We start from the raw sequence: 24,654 nt of genomic DNA, 5'->3' as shown, positions 1-24,654 counted from the left end.
TGTAGGGATATGGGGGTCGTTGAAGGATTAAGAGAGGGACTGTTGCTCTTTGGCAACTGAAGTGTAAACACGAGGGAGTGAAATGAGCTGAAGAGCTCAAAGACTAGAGTGCCACTGGAACAAATTGGCTGTGAAGCGGCATCAGCCAGATGGATGACTCCTAACCTCAAGAATAAGGCTTTGGAAGGACTCACCGGCAAGACCTGAGGATCAAGTTTGATTTGAAGGAAAGAGCTGGGAGAGCTGCGTGGGGGTGAGATTATAGTGATGTGCATTTCCAGTTCTGCTGTTCTTTGAAGGAAGGACAAGGGCTGACAGGATAAATGCCATTATCAGCCCATCTAACAAAGTATCTCAGAACAACTGACACTCTCTCCAGCCCAGATCACCAAAGTCCTGGCATCGTTCACGCTGGACCCTCAAACACACGAATGCCAGGTCCTCAGAGGAATATAGTGCACTCGACTGACCCAAACCAGCCCAAGTGCTGGCTTGTGTCACCCGAGATGTCTCAGTCAGGACATCAGGGACACACATCACCTGATGACATATGTTTCTGAGCTTGGCTGAGGATGTTGCCCTTTCCCTGTGGCAAATACCAAGAATGGGTAATTTGCCTTGGCAGTGGCGATGCCGTGAAACAGAATGGTCCTGCTAATTATGGTGACAACACTCTCAAGAAACAACGGCTTAACTGGAAACTCCTGCTGTTGGAAGTTTGCAGAAGGTCCTAATGAAGATTGGTACGAAATGATAAATCGATATATTTGTTCTCCTGCTGAACAGATCCTGAAAAACGTCTGGGCCAGGCCAAACACTGGGCTGGGTCACAGTCCACTGCTGAAGATTTCTTTCTTCTCTGCCTGCCCGCCTGGGACAGTGTGGAAATCACCAAGCTCTTCTTTGTTTTCCTGAATCTCCACCTTGTTCCTCTTGGCCATGATCCTGTTGATTTCCATAAAGGTTTTGTTCTTCGTCTCAGGAACGATAAAGAAGATGTAAACCATCGTGGCCAGGCAGATGGCACAGAAGATGAGGAAGCTGTAGGGCCCCAGTCCAGCCTGGGGCAATGAAAAAAGACAGAGCAGGGATCAGAGGAATACTCCAGTTGTGTACATGACATGATTTGGACATGTTGAACCCCATAATAGCTATAAAAAAAGAGCAGCCACAGTGATGTTTACATTGTTTAAGTTGAATGGCTAGGAGTTAGGGGTGGTTCTACGTTGTCTTCTCATACCACCACCATGGATGTACTGGAAGCCACCACGGATTTACTGGAAAAGGAGGGTGAGGGTCTGTTACACGAATCAAACTAAACTCATCAGCTTCCTTTGCACATGCTAAAAATCAGCAAATATAGCAATTTATGGGTCTCTACTGCTGGGGATCATCAGTTTGAACTGGTGAGCCAGAGATCAAGAGCTAAAATGGGCTAAAATGGAAGACAGGGAATTTGCAACCTTTTCCATGCGCCTGAATTCAGGATAAGACATTCACCTGGAAAAATAACTTTCTTTTAAAGCATGTGCAGACAGACAGATGTGATTTAAAAATGCTGATGTTAAATCACTTTCTTGCCTTTAATACATAATCCTGCGTACAGATACTGCGAACTAACTTGGGCATTTACTGCTTTCAGGGTGAAAAAGGCTGTCTGTAAGAACACAGGGGTGCAGATACCAATTTTAAGCTGAAGTCTTGCCCTGTCGTGTGGTCGCATCTTACCTCCATGTAGAGGAACACGAGCCCCACGGTGAAGTTGGACAGCCAGTGCACGGACCCCCCCACCATGAACGCCGCGGGCCGGGACGACTGCAGGAACATCTCGGTGATCATCACAAAGGGAATTGGACCTGGAAGGTAGTTGCATATTTGGAAATCCCAAAGGCAATTTCTCCACCCTGAATGCCTAGATCGCACTGTTCATTTCAATGGGTAGGGAACAGATTCTAGACTACTAGCGTTTATTAACACCCAATAAATCAAATAAGGGATTAAATAAAAAAACTAGAGCAACTAAATGACCTTCCTAAGCTCACACACAGCAATCAACCTCTTCTCTCCTACGGCTTCACCTTAGCCATGAACCCATCTCCTGCACAAGTTCTAAAATAAGGTTGATATACATGAACTGTCTTTCCAGAGAGCACACTGTGAGCAGCAGCTAAGCAAGTGACTGCTTCTTAAAAAAAACCCAAAAAACAAAAAACCCACACAGCAAAGAAATGAGATCTCCTTGGATTAGCCCCACAAAGCTTTGGATTTGAAATGTTCAGCATACCAGTTGGCTTGTGGAAGAGGCTGGACTAAACCGGGTGTACTTACTGGCCCCAATAGCATGTCCGATGATGTACACGATGACACACACGATGCTGACGTAAGACATCCAGTGGACCGTGTTCTGTGAAGAATTCAATCACAGGTTAGACGCGGTTCCTGTCTGAACATCACCAACACATCCAAGGCACTATTAGTAGCTAGATTTGAAGACGTTCTAAAGCCAGCGTCACCCTCCATTGCCAGAGATGCCCACAATTCACCACAAAAATCACAGCCTGGGTATGATCCTTGCTTCCAGCAAATGGATGTAGCAGGTATTATGAACATGACATACTGGAAGGAGCATTCAGAAAAGCAGGATCATAGCTTCCCCTGGGCTTACTTTGGCTAGATGTACACGTTCCGAGACCTTTCATACTGTCCCCACCCTCCCAGGGTGAAGAAGCAACTTCAAAATATACCAAAGGGCTAAAATGCATGTGTAGGGTCACCTGGGCCGTTCAACTACACACCTGGAGATTGAGAGCCAAAGTTAGCACTGCGCAGGACACACAGCAAAACCCAAAGCCAGCAAGGAGAAGGATTCTCCTCCCCAGGGATTCCACAATGAAAACCTGAAAGAGACATAGGAGGGTGAGAGACCAGACACCTGGGGCGCAGCACATATTCTAGCAAAATTTATTAATGCAGGCTTTGTCTTTTAAGAAATTCAGTGACATTTGCACCATTTGCTGATGGATCGTGGGCATGAAATCATCCAGGAACTGCAAAAAGCTGGATGTGTCAATAACACCGAGATAACAGGCCATTCTTCAGCACCCAGTCCCAGTGAGAACCGCGTGGAAGCCCTGCACGTTAACATAGAGACCGGAGAGCGAAAACTTCTGAAACGTGTGAGAAATCAGCATAATTAATCACTTTGGTTAACGCAGCTGCCTCCAACCAAGGGACACTGCGGTGCATCCGCTGCACAAAGCAGCTCACAGTAGGTGTAAACAACAAAACCTCATTTAAACAGCGACGGACAGGGGAGACTGGACAAGCTGGAACTCAAAGAGCCCTGACAGAGACTTACAGCAACCAGGGTCATGACGACGTTGATGGCACCTATCGACACAGTGACATACTGCACACTGTTGCTGTCCACACCTGCCGACTGGAAGATTCTGTCTGCGTAGTAGAAGACCTGCAGCAAAAGCACAGCTGTATGTATACATGGCCAGAGGCAAAACACAAGAATCCCATTTTAGCTGCTTTTACATCCTCCAGGTGGTGCACAGAAGCCTGAGAACTGGGTTATTTCATTTCTGGAGATGTTGGGTGTTTGGATCCAGACATAAGTACCTTCCCTCTAAAAACTTCCAGACTATCCCTAACAGGACAGCTTGACTCTGTATCTGGTATCTGTGTGTAGCGTATTTGGTACTGGCCAGGGTCAACCCACCACATCGTGACACAGAAGCAGTGTCCCTGATGAAGGGGTACTCCTGTGTCCCAGGCTCCAGCTCCTGTGTCATGGACCGCCCCACATCATCCTCTCTGAAGTCCTTTAGCGGTCACCCCACCGGCCTTTCCCACATCCTTCCCACTCACCCCGTTAATCCCAGAGAGCTGCTGGCCCATCATCATGACGATGATAGAGATGAGCTGCCACCGCAAGCCTCTGAAGGTGCACAGGCTGAAAACAGTGAACTGTCCTTCTTCCTTTTCTGAACGATCTTCTTGGAGCATTTCTTTTATCTCATCATCCACATCATCCCAGCCTCTCAGCTTCTGCAGAGCTGGTTGGGAGAAGAAAGGTGAGTTATGGACCCCAAAGAGCAGGTCTACAGTGAGCTCTCCTGCTTTGAATCAAGACAGAACGATATGCAAACCACAGGCAGCAGCGCTTCCATGGTGGGAAGTCAGGGATTCACGTGTGCAGAGAAAGGAGCAGTGCTGCAGGAATTCCATCCACCAGCAACATGTCAATGAAGAATTTCACCCCCATGTGCTTCACTGTGGGTTGCTGCCAGTCATGTCCCACAGCCAGATCTATCCCATTCCACCTCCCCTTTCATTAAAAGACGATACTGACCTCGTCGTGCTTGCTCTTCATTGCCCTTTTGTAGCAGCAGATATCTGGGACTCTCAGGGAAAAAGGGCAACGTGAGGAGCTGAAGTAGCGATGGGATCCCAGTGATCCCCAGCAGCACAGGCCAGCCTGCAACAGGTGAGACAAGACGACAACCGTGAGAAGTCTTTCCCCAATGGAGCCCATGGAAAAGTCCCGAGCCAAGGCCTTACCTGTGGCATTCCCGAGGATGCTGTTGAGACCAAGGATCTGAGCTACAAGGATCCCAATGGTGATGAAGAGCTGGGGTACGACCCCAATCGCACCTCTCAGGTTTTTGGGGGACAGTTCTCCAAGGAACATGGGAACCACATTGGAGGCCAGACCTAGTAGAGAGCAATGTTAGACATGCAGCTGCCTGATATCAGCCCACTCACCATCTCCAATAAATGCCTTTTTCCCCTGTAAGACCAAAGTGATCCCAGCTGGACCGCAGGGCACACAGAAACCTCATGCTCAAATTCATCAGGTCCGGTTGAAGATTTAATGTCATCTTCTGGCCAGTGAATAAGCTGTGTACGTTTTCCTGACTCTTCAGCGGAGCATAAGACAAAAACAAAACAGAAAAACCCACAGCATTGCTCTGCTCAGTAGGTAGAAGGATACAAAATCTATCACGGTATCTTTCTAAAAGTAGCTTTCTTCCAGCAAGGTCTACCAAGTACTTCAACACAATACACGCAAAGAAGAATTGTGAACTACTTCAGGTTTGGAAACAAACTCAAAACATAAGGGAGGAATTTCTACTTCCTGTAAAACAAGAAAAGAAATCTGTATCCACGTGAGATGGAAGGATGTGACTTCTTGCTGGCTTTTAAAAATTCACTACTCCTTTAATGGCTCAGCTTTTCAGAGGGCTTTGCTGGTTTGAGATCTCTGACAGGCAGCATGCTGGAATACATATTTCTACTCTAACAGGACACTAAGAACACGGGTTATTTTGAGGAACGTTGCATGGTTACCCACAGTAACCCCAGAGAGCTGCCAGCTCCCGTGCTTGCGCTGTAAATCCTGGCGTGCAAACCCCAAACTCCTGGAGTCAAGTGACCACATGAGACTCTTATCTTACATTTGTAAAGTTCCTAGCCTTCAGGAACTTAGAGTTACAAAGATGACCTAGCTGTTATCCAAAAGGCATGAAAACAAGTATTAAAACAACTAGGAACCATTATAAAACTAAACTCATGAGGTGTAGTGGTTTAAGTGACTACAACCAGCCTTTTAATTGCACAGATTAAAACATGCTGGCAGTGACCCCTGGACCACTGCATTCAAGTCACAGCAAGCTGCTGCTGCCGAAGTGTTCAGCCCCGTGCTGATCAAGCCCTGGCACAACAGGGCTGTGACACGGACACCCGGATCCCACCAGCGCCCAATGTCCCCAGGCATCGTGTCCTCAGCTCAAGGGAGGTCAGGCTGGGACGGGCAAGTCGGGACAGCCAGTCCAGATTCTTTGGACAGTTGTAAGCGGAAAGTGGGATCGCACTTAACAGGTCCTTTCGTTTTTATTCAGAGAACCGATGCCAAGAGCAGCAGCCAGGCTTGGGAGAGTTAAAAGTCAAAACGAAAGCATAGGATGAGATAAACTTCCTGCCTTAGCTCAGCAAGTGCAGTTGCTGCATGTTACAGACCAAGTTGTTCTCCTATGTCAGTTGCTTGTTTTCTTGTATTATCTTTACAGGATATTCCAACTCACTAATAAACCATGGAGCACGTCAATCTCGCCAGCCCAAAGCCAATTAATTGAGCCTAAATGCTATTAGGACCCTTATCAACCTGGCTGTGCACAAGCTCAGCACAGCATGGGGTGCAGCCGTTCTGGGTTTCTGTTTGTTCCACATTCCTGTAGCTCTGATACAGCCACTTACACCAGAAACTCACATACATCCTTCTCCTTGGCTTCCCACTCTCTTTGCAGTAAATCTGGTGGCTCTGAACCCTTTACTCTCCCTTTAATATTTCTTTTCTCCTGCAGGAAGAACAGTCAGTTCCAGGACTGGATTATTGGATTATTGGATATGGCATTGCCTTCAATGACTTTGAATTAGAAGGGTCGTTCTGTGTCTGATTAAGTTAAAAAGCAAAACCCCACCAAACAAAAAACCACACACACAAACAGCTAGGCTGTCTGCTTTAAGACATTTGGGAAAACAGATTACTATCATCAGGTTCCCTGGCTGTTGGAGCTCCAGTACCCAGCAGGTGCTTATTACAGAGGATAACTGCCTCGCATACACACATCTTCTCTGTACACCTCAAATTCCAGTCTTGCTGCCATTGTTTACTAGAGATCTTTAGTACTTCTGCAACATGCAGATGATTGTTTTTCAAGTACAGCACTGTTATGCAGTTGTATGGCTAAAATGTGCTACCTGTGAAACCATCTGTTGTCAGAATTAAAAAAATCTTTACATAGCCAAGAAAATACCTATTGCTCTCCCTTTACCATGCAATCTCTCACTTACCAGCATATATTCCCATGATAATACGAGAAAGGATGATTACTTCAAAGGTTTTTGCTACCTCTGAGGTTCCCATAAGGATTGCAGCAACAATGGAGAAGAGGTTATTTATCAGCAAAGTGCCCTTTCTGCAAAGTAACAGATAAGAAAACAGGTTCAGTTCATTTCTCCTAAGGTTCCATTAGCAGATAGATGCCCTTGGTGTTTAACTGTCCAAAACTCAAATGAGTCACCATCCCAAAGACCAATCAAAGATAAATGGCAATTGTCCCATTCTTCCTGCAGGGAATGAAGGCTTCAAGAACAAAGTCTCTCAGGAAAGCCGAGCAGCAGAAACTGGACCTGATCGCAGATCCCAGCCCAGGACTTCCACCATTGCTCTCTACGTGGATCGGTGCCCAGCACACAGCCTGGCCCTCAACATTCCGAAACCATATGCATTCTCCTATGTGTGGGAGACAACACGCATTGCTGGGTCAGCCCGTTTGCATTGCGATCGCGGTGTGTGACACAGCCATGCTCCCCGTGGGCTGGGCAAACTGGAGTGACCGGTGAGGCAAGTGAGGGATGTCAGCTCTGTCACGTACCGGCCACAGTTGTTGACCATCGGCCACACCATGAGGGACCCAAAGAAGCCACCCAGAGGGAACATGGACACTGTGAGAGACCAGAGCAGCGTCTGGAAGCTGCTGTCCATAGGCACCCCGGTCCTGTTCAAGTAGGTTCTGTTGTAAAATTCTTGCATGAACTGGAATGAAACACAGAGCGTGCTTAGCACAGCAAGCAAAATTTTCATGCTGTAAAAGCTAGTGAACGACAAATGCCATAAAGCTTTGCACAGCTTTCTTGGTAAGAAACAGAATGGTTGAGTTGGGAAACGAATGCAAAAGAGAGATGGAGAAGTCTGGGGTAGATAACTTACTACAAGTTATCCTGCCTTATAGGATGTGCCTGCTTCCCAGAAGGGAAGGCATTATTCCTCGTGCTGGGCACAAAGTCCTAACAGCTTAGCAACCCATTTGCCTTCCAGGGAAATCACTTCTCACCAGTTCCCTGGTGCTTCAAAGCATGGAGAAGTGCAACCATCTGCCCACACCACCCCCCCCAATCTGCTGTGACGCTCCTGCCTTGTTTTCTTTGGAAACCCACGTCCAGGTCATGGTCCAGCTCCACAGTCCAACCTACCGGGGCTGGAGAATTTATCACCGACACGTTGTAGCCGTACTGGAAAGAGGATCCAAACGCAGATATCAGCGCTACCAGCGCAAGCAAAAGCGTCATTTTCTGCAGAGGGAAGAGAAAACACACAAACATCATCTTAGAAGCAGGTTCAGCTTCTAGGCATAAATGGCGTTTACTGCACACAGTCATTACAGTAATTAAATTCTACTCTTTCCTGGTATTGATGGGTCATTTGGATGACGAATAATTTTTATTGTGCTCAAAATACCACCCTGCAGGGAAAAAAAAGTCACATGTAATTATTCTTTTTCCAATGTGCAAATTGGATAGTGAAATAACACAGGATATTGGCACAGGAAAACTTTAAAAAGAAGAGATTTTGCATGAAATGACAAAATCCCTTTCCTGTTCATTTGTTCTGGCTTCCCGTGCTGGCTCGTTCTGCCTCCTGCATTTTGAGATCAAGCTGTTTATGGATCTAATCCGATTGCCACTGAAGCCAATTAGAACTTATCCAAGTAGCTCAGCGAGGGCTTGGTTGTGGGGCATAAAAGCAGCACTTTGCAGTTAAACAGAAGGGTGGAATTGCCATCTGGAGTAGCATCAAACACCAAGCATGTTTGTGGGTACACAGTCCCCAGCGTCACAAGCAAATCACTTTTTGCAATAATTTAGTTGCAGCTCAGTCCTCAGGCTGGCTCTACTGTGTTGACTGAGCTGGGGTTTGGGTTTGTTTTTTAAATAGTGTAGCAATATTTCTCATTGCTGCTACATCAGTAAAGTATTTTTTGTTCAGATGCGCATCGTTCTCTGTCACCATCATTAACCTTAATATCTACAAGGTTTTATGTTGCAACACTCAACTCAGGTCCCACATGAAGGATCTGTCATTTCCCTAATGGAACATTTGTCCAAATAGCTGCTGGTACTCCTTGTATTCCTTATATTCCTCAGAAGCTCGAGCAGCTCAGCTGCAGGGATCTGCAGGTTTTAAGGCACTGCAGGAGTTTAAAATTCAAGTCAATCTCAGAGTAAGGATCAGGAGGCTTCCAGCGGCATTTTCTAGGAGCAGACTGTTGACATTCCCTCATTGGTGATGAAAAGCAGGCTGCCTTGCTCTCGTTAAATAAATCTCAGGAGCTCAAAAGAGCCACTGGTGTTAACTGTTCACATTCAGCACTTCTGGCGTACGCAAGCATCGCGTTGTGCAAGATTCCAAAAGCTGCTCAGAAACGCCTGCAGCCTAAAACTGATCACAAAGCAGGAAAGAAAACTCGCACACAGAAGGGGAAAGTCGCACAGAAGTTACATGTTAGGTCAGCTGCAGATAAAGAAAATCGGTGCAAGGCTACGCTGCAGACAAACAAAGTGGGCTCAAGAACATGCACATCTCTGCTCTCCCCGTGAGATCAGCTGTGGATATGGTAGCCCAAAAGATCTTGGTCTTCCCCTTCCTCTGCAAATATCTGCAGATCTCAAATAGCTTTCTGTGCATACCTGTGGGAGGCTGAAATTGGAAGCACAGCGTCTGGCATACTCACCCCCTTCGGACCTTCATCGCAGCCAGAGCTCTCCTGCTTCCCTCTTTTACACTTCATTTTGGCGTTTGAGTCGCCGACGCCGAGCACAGGCTTTTATAGCCAAAACAGCCGATGCAGGGGATGGAAACGCCCTACGCAGAAAATCCCTCTCTGTGACTTTCCAACAAACGCCCAACCAATGCCAAGCTCTATCAGCTGAAGCGAGTTGCTGTTATCTGATCATTGCCTTCCTCTACGTGCCTCCCTCGTGGCTTCTCTTTCTTTTCCTTGCTCAAGACTGTTGCCGCTAAGTCAGACGTTCTTTTGCCAGGTCCTGGCTCAAAACAGAGGTGTTGCTTAGCTACAAGAGAAACAGGCTCATATGTCCAGCTACAAGGGGCAGACTTATCATAAGTTACTAAATGACCTGTTTTCCCCCAGCAATATGTACACGGGCAAGATTAGTCTGTAGCAATAGAGCTGCTGCTCCTTCACCCTGCGTTTCATGGGCAGCTGGACAGGCTGCCTGGCACCTGCTGATTCTGGGGAAAATGAGGCATTCTGCAGGAGCAGCCTTTGCAGAAGGGCTTTTGCCATGGACCACAGTGATAAAACCGAACTGCAATCCTCCTGCAGCCACTAATTGCATATCTGCCCTTGGGTTGAAATACCGCTCCTTGTCCCACCTTGCACAGACCAATTTCCTCAGGGCACATTTGCAATTTGCAGAGAACAGGTTTATCCTCTCAGATTTGGGGGTTTGAAAGTGCACGGAACACACTGTTTTTCCCAAGTTCCTTTCCCTCTATGCACAAGGTAAACCATGTGTTGCTGGCTTAGTATTAACTTTCTACACTATGAGACTTTGAACAGTACAACACTTGGTTAATAGTCGACTATAATTTCTACAAAAATGCAAAGTTCACAGATAACCTCTAGCAGTTGGAGAAGTTGGAACCAGACCTTGTTATTATTAGTCCATCTATCTTTAATGGTCAGCTTAAAAAGAAAAAAAAGCATTCTCTTGAGCAACAGGAGCTGTTCACGAGTCTTGCATGCATTCCCCGAGTGGCTGCAGCCACTCTTCCTCCAAGTGGAAGCATCCTGCTCTAAAAGTAGGACTGGGAACAGAGCCCTGTTGCTCCCAAGGTACTGGAACTTAGTACCTAGATTTATCATTTGTCATTTATTGCTTTTTTTATAAGTTAACATCCTCAAGGACACAGTTTTCTAGGGTATCTTGACGGTGGATTGGGGCTCAAGGACACTCCTGTGGCTTTCAGGAGCTGCTCCTGCTTCGTAGTCCCAGGGGTGCAAACCAGAATATTCATTTCACCATAACTCGCCCTTCTCTCCCTTCCTCTGCATTCCCATTGAGAGAACGTAGCTGGCATTGAGCTAGCTCAGATTTTCCAGTGCTGCCCTTAAACATGGCTCAAAGCACTCCAAGACAAACGGGACAGGTCACAGCTTGCTCAGCAACTCGTTCAGTTCGCACTTTCACGTGCCTTTGGCCAGAAGAAGGAAAATAAACAGTGAGCCATCCTGCCCCAGGGGTAGAGAAGCTACAAGGAGAACAAACTTCTTCCAATATGTTATTTTTCTTTAAAGACGGTATCATTCTTCTGGGAGCTGTTTGCAGAGTGACAGCCACTCTGACAATCAGGAACGGTAAGAAAGGGGAATTCTCTACCATGGTCTTTAAACTTCTTCCATGAACTTGAAGAAATAATCTCGACACATACAGAAATCAAATAGGACATGTATGTTTGCCATCAGAAATCCTTTATCAGATTAAATATTTGCTTATGGCAGCTGAACAGCTTGAATATTTGCCAGTCACAGCAAGAACCTGGTAACAACATTCATAAGGTAGAAATTGGCACTGTGATGATCTTGGAAAAAAATCAACGAAGGGAGAGAGAGTGATGAATTAAGTTCTCTTTGGACTTTCAAGGCAACTGTGGGGGTATAACTTCAACAGCCGAAATCCTGCTGGAATTGGGCAAAGAACTGAGCCAGTAACAAGAGCCAATTTTACAAGCACATTTTCAATTTTAGCTACAGCACATATTAAGCTTCTTACATCTGCTCTTCACCCCAGAGACATTTGCCTGAGGACATTAGCTCAGCTCTACATCTTTTCTCCTCTGCACTTGTCCACCCCACGGTAAAAGTTCACACACACGTGTGCAGGGAACTATCTAGACCCAGCCCAAAGCTGGATCCTATGAAATCCTGGTATCTTTGGCAAAAACAATTGAGAGGCTTAGTTTCCTGGAAAATAAATCTGCTGGAGAACATCAGCAGTGAGCTATAGAAAAGTGCTGGTCAGACGAGGGGCTGGCAGTCAGCCACGCTGCAGAATGCTCATTGCAATGCTTGCCGTAAGGAGATTTATCAGGACACATCCCACGGTGCACATATATCCAAAAGAGTGGCATTAGCAGCCTTTTCGCCTGCATTTTTGGGAAGGAATTGCATGTTCAGTCAAGGCTAATTCAATATCAGACACAGTCCTGAACTACAACTGGGCCTTTGAGGTGAAAAAGTAATTTAAGTAACAAATTATTTGCCTGTATGTATGTAGTCTTGGTGTCATTTCTATAACTGTTCTTCATGATGAGAAGATAGTAGTGGCACAACCAGAAATTACGTTTCTAAGATGCTCCTCTGCTTTAGCAACAAGAGGATTTATCCTTTTCTTGCAAATAGTTCACAAAACACAAAATTTCTAGGTTTTAAGTAAAACAGACATTGTCCAAATCCTCCTGTACTACAGAACCTTGGGTGACTCCTGAAGCCAGGGGTAATCTTGCACAATTAGACTCAAGTCTTGGCAAGAAGACAAAAAAAAAAAGGAGAAAAGGAGAACGGGATTTTGCAATGACCAAAATCAGAATCAGCAGTACTGGTAAGTAGTATAACAGTAGTGATAGTATGTGTACATTAGAGGTGAACTCACCAAGTTCTAACCAACTCCTGCCTGGGGAAAGCACCTGACCACATCAACTAGTTAAATTTGCAGCGAATAAAAGCAGATATCCCAGATGGGAAGTATCGTGCGGCCCTCCTGTCCCTTATTCCGTTGGGAATACAGCCACAGTCCAGCACCACTTATTGCAGCAGGGGTCTTGGCTGCTTCCAGCCCTGTGAGACTGCCAACATTTGAATCTATTCTGAGAATAGTTCCTTCACAGGTTGAAATGACACAACAATTTACAAAGCAGTGCTCAGCCTGCCCACGTCGCAGGTTTTTTTCCCCCACAATGACTTGGATTTTCTTTATATGGGCAAGTCCTAGGATGGAACCAGCTCTCTTCAACATTAGTCCCACCTAGCTTACAGCCTGACTTCATCTGGAGAAAGTGCAATTTGTAATCTCGTGATTACACAACATCTGTAATCTCACATAACCAAGAGCCACAGCCCGTAAGGTCAACTGAGCCTGAGGGAAACAAGACCAATGTACACAATTCTCAGAGATTTGTACACAGTTCATAGCAACAGGCCAGTAAAAGTGAACTACAACAATGCACACGGGGGAACAGGTTGCTGAGACTCATGAAAGGTTTACATTTCTATACATAAACCAAAAGATAGGAAGAAGATCATATCTACAAATTGGTAGGAAGGATTTGTCTCCCTGTACATGCCTTAGTCTTTAAGGCAGACACAAAAGAAACCTGAAGGAAGATCTTGCAACCGTTTCGCATCCAAATTCTCCAAGGTGCTGAGACCCACCACAACGTGCTAGCACAACATCTTGGTAAAGAATAAAACTTTATTTTGTAAAAGTTGGAGAAAACGTTTAAAAACCAAGCAAGTCAGGAGCAGTAAATAAGGCAAAACTACCTCCAAAGAGCAAACAAAACCCCCACCCCTTCCCCAGCTCCGATACAACGCTCCCAAAGCAAGAACCGACTGCAGCCTGTGCTTGAGCAGAGGAACTCTGGAGATGAGAGCGCGTGCCGGCACCTCCTGCTGCTGAACGGGATGTCCTTGCGGGAGGCCGGGTGGCACATCCAGGGGCCCCGAGCACCACGGGAGTCTGCAGACTTCAGATTTCCCCGGGAGGCAATGAACGTGCTGCCACCACAAACCCGGATGACGACGACCCCTGACCGCCAAGGAGGAGGAATAAACCACTAAGAGGAACCCTCCATCACCACCACAAAAGCAGCGTGTTTGGACACTATCGTCCGCATTCAGGCGAAGAACAGGAGCTGGTCCGGAGCTCCCTGGAAGGCCTCACGCACCAGGGCTGAAATCCATGCCCAGGACAGTCCTATTCAGCAGCTACTAAAGTCTTCCTGTCACCCTGATATTTGATCACCCCAGAACTCACAACACATCTGGCCTTGTCAGACAGAAAAGCAACACCCCAAACAACGAAGATGTAGAGTGGAGGGAGAGGGGAAGGAGGGAAGACGACCAGGATGTCGGAGCACAGCCAAACAGTATCTTCCAGAGGATCCTGAGCAAAGTTCAAGACGAAAGCAGCTGGTATCTGCATGCGGAGGAGTGGGAGCTCTTCTGTTCGCTCAGCCACTCCAGTGGTGCTTTTCCCCAGGCTGCAGCTCCCTCTGTGGGACTCTGGGATGATCCCCGACCTGCTAAAAACAAAGCAGAGTTAAAATCCAGGACTGGCCCATCTTCCTGCAGCCAGGTTTGTCCTGAGCCAGGAGAACAGGCTTGCTGCGGCTCAAGCCGCAGGGACATCACCACCTTGCGGCAGCTGAAAACAGCCACGATGGACCCATTCCTTAAAGCACAGCGAGGTGCCCCAACCCCAGCCACCTTCAAAAACATCCGAGCTAAAACCCTGCAGTCCATGCCTGGCAGGAAAGAATTCAGAGTCATCTTCACAGAGAACAGAGAGTCTGTTTTGACAATGTTTTTTTGAGGAGGCAGTTGGTTTTTTTGTCTTTTTGGTGTTTGGTTCCCCTTAAGCCAAGTTAGGGACAATTTTGTTTCCTCTTTTTGGGGCTGGCTCCAAAGGCAGAGGAAAAATTGGAGCGCTAAGCACATCTGAGCTGTGCAATACTGAGGAAATGTATGTGTGCACGGTATTTTACAGCAGAAGGAGCGACTAATTCCTCATCTTAGCTTTCGCTGGTGTCCTGTCCTTGTGGGCCAGACAGCGCTGCGGTCTGTTTCCTCATTTTACAGGTTTGAGTAACAGACACGCAGGGAAGGCCAGTGGGTCGGTTCTATAAATGGTTTCACCCCAAAGGAGCACGATGGAGAGAGCTGCTGACAGCTGCTCCCACCCCCACAAACCGTGCGCAGGCAGGGCAGGAGGAAAACTCATGCTACATCTTTACCGAGAAAGAAATCGACACCGAGATGCCGACAGCCCTGGCTCAGGTGCTGGAAAGCGGGGGTTTCGTCCGTTCGGGGCCTGGCACATCCTTGTCCTTGTGGGGTTCTGGGTGCTGCCAGGAGCTGTCTGATCTTTGCAAAGGCCAATCCAGCTCATTGTAGCAGCAACAGCAAATGGAGGAAAACAGCCGAGTCCGGACCACCCGCGTACAGAGGACGAACGTAATACAGTTGGCACCTCCTTGGAACGTGTTACCAATTCCCTGCAAGGGCGAGAAAAAGAATTAACCAGTGCTGTTCCTACAGGCAGCCCCAGAGAAGAGCAAACAGCGTCAGGGCAGCTATAATACTGCCCGGCAGCCAGCAGCTTCCACCTAAACGAGAAAAACAGCTCCCGAAAAATCAACCTTGCAGCCAAAAGCAGCCCAGACGGCTGTTGTGCGTTGCTGTTTCTGTAGCCTGGTGGAGGAGAGGAGCAGGCTGAGCCCTGCAGAAGGACAGACACCCAGCGCTGCTGGTCCAAGCCTGCTTTTCCTGCGAGCAATCGGCATTGCCCATCATTCCTATTGCAGTTATTCTCCGTAGCCACTAGATGCTGCTGAAATATCAATAGCTCTTGCTGAGCATCCCAGACAGCGCTTGCCAGAAGGGAGCAGACGTTTTGACACGTGCATTTTTTAACCAGTACGTGCTGTATCCTACAACAAAAAAGTGATATTAAGAGTAACAAAGCCTTATCTCCCTCCCGCCTCCTCCTTCTAATGTATTTCCTGGCAAATACTTACATGCAGGACAACCAGGACTGAGTTTTGCACTGCAGGGGAGTTACAGAGGGTCAGAACGAAGCGCACAGTGCTCCAGATGCGGAGGATGATGAAGATGATTGGGATGAGAATCAGCTTCTTATCTGCTACCGAAGTCCGGGGCTGCAATGCAGGTGCTCTTGAGAGGATGGGGCGATACTCTGAGAGATCTGCGTGCTTCCATGGAAGGTGGGAGACAAAAATGTGAACAAAAAGCTACACATGTGGGACATTTAGCTCCAGGGATTCTTTCCAAAGCAAACTAAATTTTTGCATCTTCGGGGAAGTTAACAGGGACGCAGTTACGAGCAGCAGTCTTCAGCCACATTCTGCCCTTGCTAATGCAAACATTCCTGAAGCCAAGGAATAGCAAATAAAGGTTATCTGGGCCTTATCAGAGTCCCACTAAAGCTTGATATTAACAAACACTGTAGTTGCCAAGAAACCGGGTCGCAACAATATAAAAAAAATGCGGGGCTCCACTAAATAGTTTTGCTGGTCCAGTGGCCTGGCCCCCATTGCTGCTGGCAAACGCTTTGTAAATGCACAGCTAAGGGTTTGGCCTTGGGAAGGCCTATATACACATATATATATATACACACACACACACATATATATTTTATATATATACATATATATATTTTTTAATATATATATTTTTTTAATATTTATTTTTTTATATATATATGTTTGGAGCAGTCCGGCTCATTGTTCTCAAGCTATTCAAACTTTTGGCCCTCACCACGGCCACAGCCAGCAAGTCCCACACGGAATTCATGCCCACATGAACCAGTTCTTCAGTATGTTTGTGCAGAACCTGCTGCCTGATTTCTGACCACATACTGCCAGCAATGGGCTTCCACGGATTTAGGCAAGCCAGCAAATCTCTCTATACCAGCACATGTAGAAAAAAACAGGGATCTATGCCCTGGATCAGGGTGGTTGGAGACCTTCCTATGGCAGAAGCTACTGGATGCACTGTGATTCCTGGATGGGGGTGAGCAGGTCAATACAGCACAGAGTAGCTGCTGGGACACGATGCTGAACATCAGTATGCATCTGGTGCCTAATGCTGTAGTGCCCAGACTCCCAAATGGGGCTTCATGCTGCTAGTACAAAACACGATTTCATAAACTACCATTAGAGATCCTAAAGTGACTGAGGTTCGATAAATCCAGATGCCAATCTCAGGCTTGGTACAAGTGGAACTGTGGAAGACTGATTAAAGCCGAATTTTTGTCCTTCACGTCTTGTTTAAGTTTGTACTGTAGCATTTACATTTCGCTCATGTACATCCCATAACCCCTTAAGTTTTCAAAAGGCTTTTAGTGTCTCCCTGCGCCAAGTCGCCGTGTCCTGATGCTGCGGGCGGCTCAGTCAGGTGCACCCGCCTCTCCCAGGGCTGGATGCATTTCAGCGGGATGTGAAGCAATTCCTGCCTGTGTCACTCCTAAATACGCGGCAAAATCTTCAAAGCACAGGAGGGTATAATCACAGATGAACTCTGCAACCTAAGCTGAAAGCCGCAAAATACTCACCGCTCTATTAATGTGCTTCTTGATGAGAATGTAGAGCACCGGCAGAGTCACATAGGCCAGTATCTCCCAAACCTTCCCCGCTAACAACATCCACAAGACCCGATCCTCTGCATCCAGGTTGACCCAACACCAGCCCACGGAAACGTTGGAGGCGTCATAGCCGATCTTCTTCAGAGCAACCGCCGCCACCGTAACGCCAAGGGGGACCCCCCAGCTGAGGAAAGAACGCGAAGAGCAAGGTTAAGCCAGGAACACTCTCAGTTTAAGTCCCGCCAGAGCGAGCTGGCCGATTCACAGCTTTCAGAACAGGAGCAACCAAATCCCACGGTCTGATTCCTGTGTTACACTTGGCACATAAAGGACCAGCACGCAAAGAAATCCGCAATTTCATTCCATCGGTGGTTTTGTTTGTTTTTAAATGGAGGTGCAGTCAATATTTTGGGAGCAAAAGGATAATTTCTGAAAGGCAAAAGGCAAGTTTCTTCCTGAGGAAAAGCACTAGCAGTAACAGCAAAAAAACTGAGAAAGCAAAGAGGAGCCATATTCACATAATTTGGAGCTGTGTTTTGACTTTGGGTTCTCTCTTGGCAGTAGAAGCAAATATAGGGAAGCATTTAGAAGAAAAAATAACTGTGGTGACACACATGAATTAAGTCACTCAGCACCTTGGGCTGCCCACAAAAAAACCATGAGCAAGAACTGAAAAATTCCACGAGCCCAAATGTAAAAATACTCAGTCCTTTCTTGGGAGCTGTTAATACCCAGGACTTTACAGGCCTGCCCTGGCCTGTGATATACAACTCACAAATTACTCCACAATGGAAACACTGCCCTGCATCCAACCGAATGCACAACCTGCCCTTCCCATATTCATCCTCAGAGAAAGGTTCTGCGGATCCTTAAGAGGGACAAGGGACACTGAATAAATGACACAAACACCTCAGCGAGTGCTCGGATTGAGCTTCCAGCGTAACCCTCCTGGTCTCTCCAGATGCAAAGAAAACAAAACCATCTCCACATCGCTCTCGTCACCTTCCCGGTTCACGCTCCTCTTTCACCCACAGCCTGGAGCAGCTGCAGAGAATACGAGAAGGATCTTCCCCCTAAAATCAGACCCTGTAGGCAGCCAGCAGCTGCCTAGACCAGATCATCCGAAATTCCACAGCCCAGCTGAAAAAAATCAGAGATAATCCCGTGATATGAGATCTTGAAAATACCCCATTTTCTACTCTTAATGCCTGGGTTCACCTACTCACAAAAATAAATAAAATGCTGTAAAAAAAATTCAGAGTCGACCTTTTAGCATGTTCAGAACGTTTTGTTTCAGTGTTCAGTTCAGAACAGCCAGTGCTAATCCAAGCCAGTGCTGTTATTTAAGGACAGTCGTGCTTTAGGAAGCCCTCCCCGTGCTATTATCAGAGCAGGCTTTCTAAAAACATTCCGAACATCGCCTCCGCCATAAGAATTTCTACACAACTCAAGGCTCCTTTTGGTAAAGACGGTGATTTGCCTGGAAACAAGGATTACGGATTCAAAGAGATTCAAGTTTCTGTACACTTGGAAGAACCGACCACGCGAGGGTGAAGAATTCAAGAGAACTGGCACTTCCTTAACGAAACCATGTTAAGGCACACAAGCACCAATGAGTCCTGCACCAAGAAAAAGGAACTGTATTAAAAAACTAATTTGCCTAAATAACGATCTCCACAGTGACCTGAAACTGAAAGAATTATAGGAAAAGATAAAGCCAGGTCAAACTCCTAGGTATAGACATAAAACAGAACAGTGTAACTACGTACGGACACGCTAAGAGAGCCCACAGTAGGAAATAACAGATGACTAGGTAAGGGACTTCAAAAAAATCTCCATGTATCCAACTAGTAAAAGGAAGAATGTGGAAGAAAACCACCACACATCAGGCAGTAATTTGCAGTGAAATAGTGTATTGGATTTATTACAACTAACACTAAGGACAAAGGGTTACAAACTCAACATGAAGTTAGAAAGAATCTGGATAGTCAACAGACATTTCAGTGAACTTCTTCATCTCCATTTTAGTAAACTGGAAAGGAGAACTGAGATCAGTGATTTGGTTTTTCTTAAGAACCCCAAAATAACAGATTCCCAAGGACTAGAAAACATAAATGCTTCATACCCATCTAGAAGAATGGAGGAACAGAAGAATCAGAATATTATACAACCAAGGCATATGTAAAGACCAGAAAGAAAAGGATCCAAGATAATGAAGAGTTTGCAAACAGTTTGCAGTACCAAAGTACCCAAGTACTCCATGGACATGTGTGCATATATACATGTATATGCATGGTTATGAACGTAATATAACCACACACAGATATAGATTTTTTTAATATATATTTTTAGAAGTGCATATATGCTTCTAACCATCTGCATAGCCTGACTATGAAATGCAAATACTTCAGAGGCTGACAGCAATTGCTATCAAAAGCAAAGCAAGAAACAATCCCAAGGTGGGTTCTGGTCCATTCCTCACCCTGAGTTTGAATCCAGTACTCTCACAGCAAAGATGATATTACCCCAGTAAATGATGCTTGATATTTAGAAATCCAGAACAAGGGAGGTAGCCTGGAAATTCACACTCTGGATGCCAGAACTTACACCTTACAACTACATAAATATTTTCAAAGCTAACTGTGAGCTTGTTTTCAAAGCTTGTCTGAGCTCAACACAAGTTCAAAACAAAACCAGAGCCTGTAGTTCTCCAGTGTAGCAGTAGAAGAGGTGGATGTGTTACCACATGAACGAACAAGGAACGAGCCTGTTTGACAGGTTTCGCCTCCAGTGTGACATCTTAATTTCCTTACAAAGAAATTTCAGGTACTGACTTCCAACATATATTTAGACAGCTCCACTCAGCTAAAGAACAGTCTCTGGTAATACTCAACATTAAAGGAGTATTCGCTCATCTATACCCACACTTGCCCCTCATGAGTAACTACTTGTGAATAGGAAACATGCATTAAAAACTCCATCCTGCCTTGAATCCCTTCCCAAAGTGTCTCTCAGGATGACTCTTCACACAATGGTCACTCCATGACTGCATTAGCAATCTATGAAGGGAGGAGGGGGAAAAATATTTTAAAAAATAAAATAATTAAAAAAATAAATATATATGTGTGTGTGTGTGTGTGTATATATATATATATATATATATACGCATACACATCCCAGGTTCTTGCCTAGACAAAAAATGCTGGAAACTTATCTTTAAATCCTTAAAACATCATCCACCCTTTGTCATTTTGCCTTTTGCCCTCTCCTCCCTCACCCGCCTTCTGCAATTAATGCATGTACTCGTATCTTTTTGTATGGGTTGCAGCAGTTCCTGTTCACATGGCACTAAGGGATTTGGGGGCTAAGAGCACTGCAGAGGCAGCAGAACTTTGAAGCACTGGGAAACGTGAGGTGGAGCCATCTGCAAGCACGACATCCAGAATGTGATTTTATGATTGAGTGCTCAGGTAACTATAAAAGCGCAGGGAAGGAAAGGAGAGGATCTGTCACAAGGGGATGGGCAGAGAACAGGTCCTCACTTGTTTTCTGACTCTCATACACATCATAAAGCAGGAGGAAGGTTTGCACACTGGCTCTGCACAGAATGGGAGTCATTTACAATGCAGAAACTGGCAATGGATCTTTGACGAAAGCCATCTATATTACCCCTTAAACACAGCAAGTGCAGAAGATCAGTACCAAGAACAAAAGATGGCATTTTATTTCTACTATGAAGAGATGACAATAAACCTAGCAAATTGACCCAGAGGAAGCTGCCTGAACACCCTCTTCCTCTGTCGCAAGGTTAGAGCAATCTTCCAGGATTTTTACAGTTTTAAAAGAGCGCACAGATTACAGCCAACATTATTTCAGCGAACCTGCCTGTTTCTTTCCACACTTCACAGCCGATGAGGCTGAGAAGCATGAAACCAGATGGAGAAGTTACAGACAAAGATCACACAACAGTGATTAGTAGACAGGAAAATTAAGAATAGGCCAGATTTGCATCAGATCTTTGATGCAGCCTGATGCAGACAGCACGCCCATGAAGAAGTCAGACTCCTTTTTCCTGTTCTTTAAGCAACCCGTGGTAGTTCACTGGCACTCCATCCTCTCCATAATTCTTATAGTGCGATTCTATTCACTTGAAGCCAAATAACCCAAACTTCGCTGTCTCACTGCATCTTACTTTAACTGTACCAGCATATGCAGGCACCTGGGGCTTCCTCAGGCTGTCAGGCAATAATTAGAAGAGGTAGGGCAGGAATTGAGGTTCCTCTGATTCACACTTAGCCTTGATGTCTTTTGCTGGCCCACCTTTCCCTGGACTCAACTCTAACTCAATCATCTCCCAAATTATGCTGTTTGACAATATATTGACAAATTATATTGACAAATATTTGACTAAGCAACCAAAGAAAACTCAGTACTTGCCGTGACTTTTTTTTTTTTTTTTAAGCAGATCATTCTCCTTATAATTTATTGCAAAAGCTTGGCAGCACAGAGGACTAAAGGATCACTGTTTTGCTCAGCGCGGAGGTAGCACATGATTCCACAAGCTCAAATTGCATAATTAAAGCTTTTACTAAACATGATGTGGAAAATCAGCTTGCTAAATAGCAGAACTGAGACACAAAGCTACACTGTGGTCTGTTTTGTCTTGCTTTCAATCAAACACGCCAAAACAACCTTCGGAGTGCTTTTCCAGCAGCCTCCTCACTTGTCGGCTGCATTCTTCTATGAGTATTGAATTACAGCAACCTGCCTGGGCAAAGGGGAAGGATCTACAGACCAGGCTGACACAGGGAAATCAGGAACCCAGGGAAGCAGCTCCCGAACTCCAAACACAGGAGTTTTAGCAGCAGACAGGTATTGCAAACACGAGTTTCATGATGTTATTTCTAGGAGGGAAGGGATTTTCCCTTCCAGGAGCCAGGATTTTCAGAGTCATTATCTCTTGCCAGAGATTTTTCTATGTGAGCTTAAGCAAAATTTATCTTTTCTACATCTCCATTTCTTCTCTTAGGAGGTGGAAACATAAGCAGGGCTAGTTAGTTAAACGACAGCAAAATCCCTGTTTAAAAGGAACTTGAGAAGGGCACACTATCCTCAAGAACAGAGCAGGTGACTCGAGCAACCATCCAAGCGCTTCACCACGGAGCAGGACTCGCGGCACGGTGGCCCCGGGCCGCAGGGTGGCCACCCATGGGGTCCGGACCTCCTGCCCTCGCGGGGACACGGGACAGCACCCACCTCACGGCGTGGAAGCAGCAGAGCAAGCCTGTGCCCGTGGGCGAGCCCCTCACAATGGTGATGTAGAGGTAAAGGGCAATGGCCATGGTCCAGAAGAAGGAGCTGGTGTTGGAGAAGGTGGACAGGGCGCCTTGCAGCACGCAGTCCCACGAGGTCCTGTCGAAGTCCCGCAGCACCCCGTAGAAGTACGAGAGGGCTGAGAGGAGATCCGCCAGCGACAGGTAGAGCAGGAGCTGGCGGGGACGAGTCCGCAGCTCCGGCCACAGGGCATGGGTGCAAACCAGGAGGCTGGAACCCAGGAAGGAAAGCACGCAGGACAGCAGCACCACCACCCGCTCCGAGGCGTACAGCTGGGTGGGGGGCAGAGGCCCCGGCATGCCGGCGGACGCGGCGCCGGCCGGCCAGCGAAGCGGCGAGGGAGGCGGGCGGACGGACGGACGGACAGACAGCCGCTGCGGGGACGGGATGACAAGGCAGGAGCGAGGCGGGGCAGAGCAATGCGGGGCTACGGGAGCCCGGCCCGGCCCGCCCCGTCCTGGGAGCCCGGCCCCCCGGCTGGGTTCCCCGCAGGAAATCCCTGCGGCTGCCCGGGGCTTGGAGCCGCTCCCGCCGGGGCGCTCGGAGAAAACCTGCGCCGTCCCCCATCGCCCTGAAACAACTTTTTTTCCTTACATTAAAAACAAACAAACCAAGCCGCCGTGACCGCCTGGTGCAACGTGACAGAAGGGACCGATTCAGCAATAAAAGCTTTTTTTTTTTTTTTTTTTTTTTTAACTGTTGTCTCCTAAAAGGCATAGTTGGCACCTTCCCCAAGGAGAGGGCACGGCTCCCAGCCCTGCCCCAGCCAGAACACCGGCAGAACTGCCGGGACACAGAGCCGGTCAGACACCCGGCAGCAGAGATCACCGGGCCAGCAACCCCCCTGCCCGGGTCCGTCACCCTCCCCAGGTGACACCCACGTTATCTTTACCTTCCACATGCTTTACTTTGAAACACGCCAGCACTGACTCTTGCAGCATCCCTGTGAAGCAGAAAACAATGAGCAGACACAACCCAGTAATCGCTACCGTGTGGTAGGAAAGTGCTTTCCCCCATCCCTTCAAAGAATTTACAAGTCAAAAGCTTGTCCTCTTTTGCTTCTAACTTGCCTGGTACTTCAGTGGCTTCCACACAGACAACTGGTTCCTTGTGCCTTTGATGCAGATTGTGATGTGCTGGGTTTCCAAAGGACATTGTTATTGTTTCAAGTGTCTTGTTCTCTCCACCAGTTTAACCATTTCCTAGCTCGCTGGCCATGAGGGATCCCTGCTGAACCCAGTTTTTAACAAGGTTTATTCTGTCGTGTAAAACCAAGTGCCTTATCCCCCATCCAAGCTGCTCCCAGCACCCTGAAGCCATCTTAACACACCCTAGAAAACACATCTGACAAATATCTTTTAAACCCCCATATTGTTCAGTGTTTGCATATCACTTTGAGGCATGGCGCCCTTTCAGTTTCACATTCCCACCTCCCACACCAAGAAGGGGTTCTTCTCAACATTTTACATCAACTTCTTTTGACCAGTCTTGTATTTAGAACACACAATTTTACAACTACGTATAGTTGTAACTAGTATTTGAATGAACTCTAGTTTTACACTATTGCCACTCCTTAACTTTTAACTAAAAATTCCTACTGCCTTTCATTTTCTTGACATCTGCATGTGCAAGGCATCCCCCACCCAGCATCTCAGTGACATTCCTGTCATCCTGATATTGTTACCTTTTAATTGCAGGGTAGCGGTGCAGCTGTCTCTGCCCAGATACACATTCCTACCTTCGGTCCCATGGAATCTGCAGTTGTCCAGAGAACAGAAATATTTGAAAACTGCCCAGAGATACATGACAACTCCAAGGCGTGTGTAGCTCAGAGGAGAGAGAAGTAAAAATCTAAGCAACTAACTTACCATAAAGCAACATACAAAATGAAAATTCTCCTTTGAGAATTTCACCTTCAGATGCTCTTAAAGCACAGGGCACTATTTCACATCACAGCTTCAGAGCACATACATGCAAGGAAGAGAAAACTTAGCACCATTTATAGCTGTTTGTTCCGGATACCCAGCCAAGAGAATCCGAGCTCCCTTTACCGCATTCACTTTA

At 46.5% G+C, this 24,654-nt stretch overlaps 2 protein-coding genes across 2 annotated transcripts; both read right to left on the bottom strand.

The window, feature by feature from the left end:
- Positions 1 to 561: 561 nt before the first annotated feature.
- On the bottom strand, positions 562 to 9,638 carry LOC135997302 (solute carrier family 2, facilitated glucose transporter member 5-like). Its single transcript, XM_065649774.1, has 12 exons — positions 9,582 to 9,638; positions 8,044 to 8,142; positions 7,446 to 7,606; positions 6,862 to 6,986; positions 4,570 to 4,722; positions 4,361 to 4,486; positions 3,877 to 4,064; positions 3,359 to 3,469; positions 2,796 to 2,897; positions 2,329 to 2,404; positions 1,729 to 1,856; positions 562 to 1,061 (listed from the first exon to the last, which is right to left on the bottom strand). The coding sequence occupies exons 1-12, from the start codon at positions 9,636 to 9,638 to the stop codon at positions 828 to 830; spliced, it is 1,560 nt and encodes a 519-aa protein (XP_065505846.1). The 3' UTR covers positions 562 to 827.
- A 3,470-nt stretch (positions 9,639 to 13,108) lies between these two features.
- On the bottom strand, positions 13,109 to 23,175 carry GPR157 (G protein-coupled receptor 157). Its single transcript, XM_065649775.1, is given in 6 exon segments — positions 13,109 to 14,176; positions 14,888 to 15,148; positions 15,671 to 15,865; positions 17,227 to 17,440; positions 22,513 to 23,004; positions 23,006 to 23,175. Coding segments are annotated over 5 exon segments (1,275 nt in total). The 5' UTR covers positions 23,158 to 23,175; the 3' UTR covers positions 13,109 to 14,176; positions 14,888 to 14,926.
- Positions 23,176 to 24,654: the final 1,479 nt, after the last annotated feature.

The sequence above is a fragment of the Caloenas nicobarica genome, chromosome 22, assembly GCF_036013445.1.
Source record: "Caloenas nicobarica isolate bCalNic1 chromosome 22, bCalNic1.hap1, whole genome shotgun sequence".
In the NCBI taxonomy this organism is placed as follows: Eukaryota; Metazoa; Chordata; class Aves; order Columbiformes; family Columbidae; genus Caloenas; species Caloenas nicobarica.
This window is presented reverse-complemented; position numbering and strand designations above follow the sequence as displayed.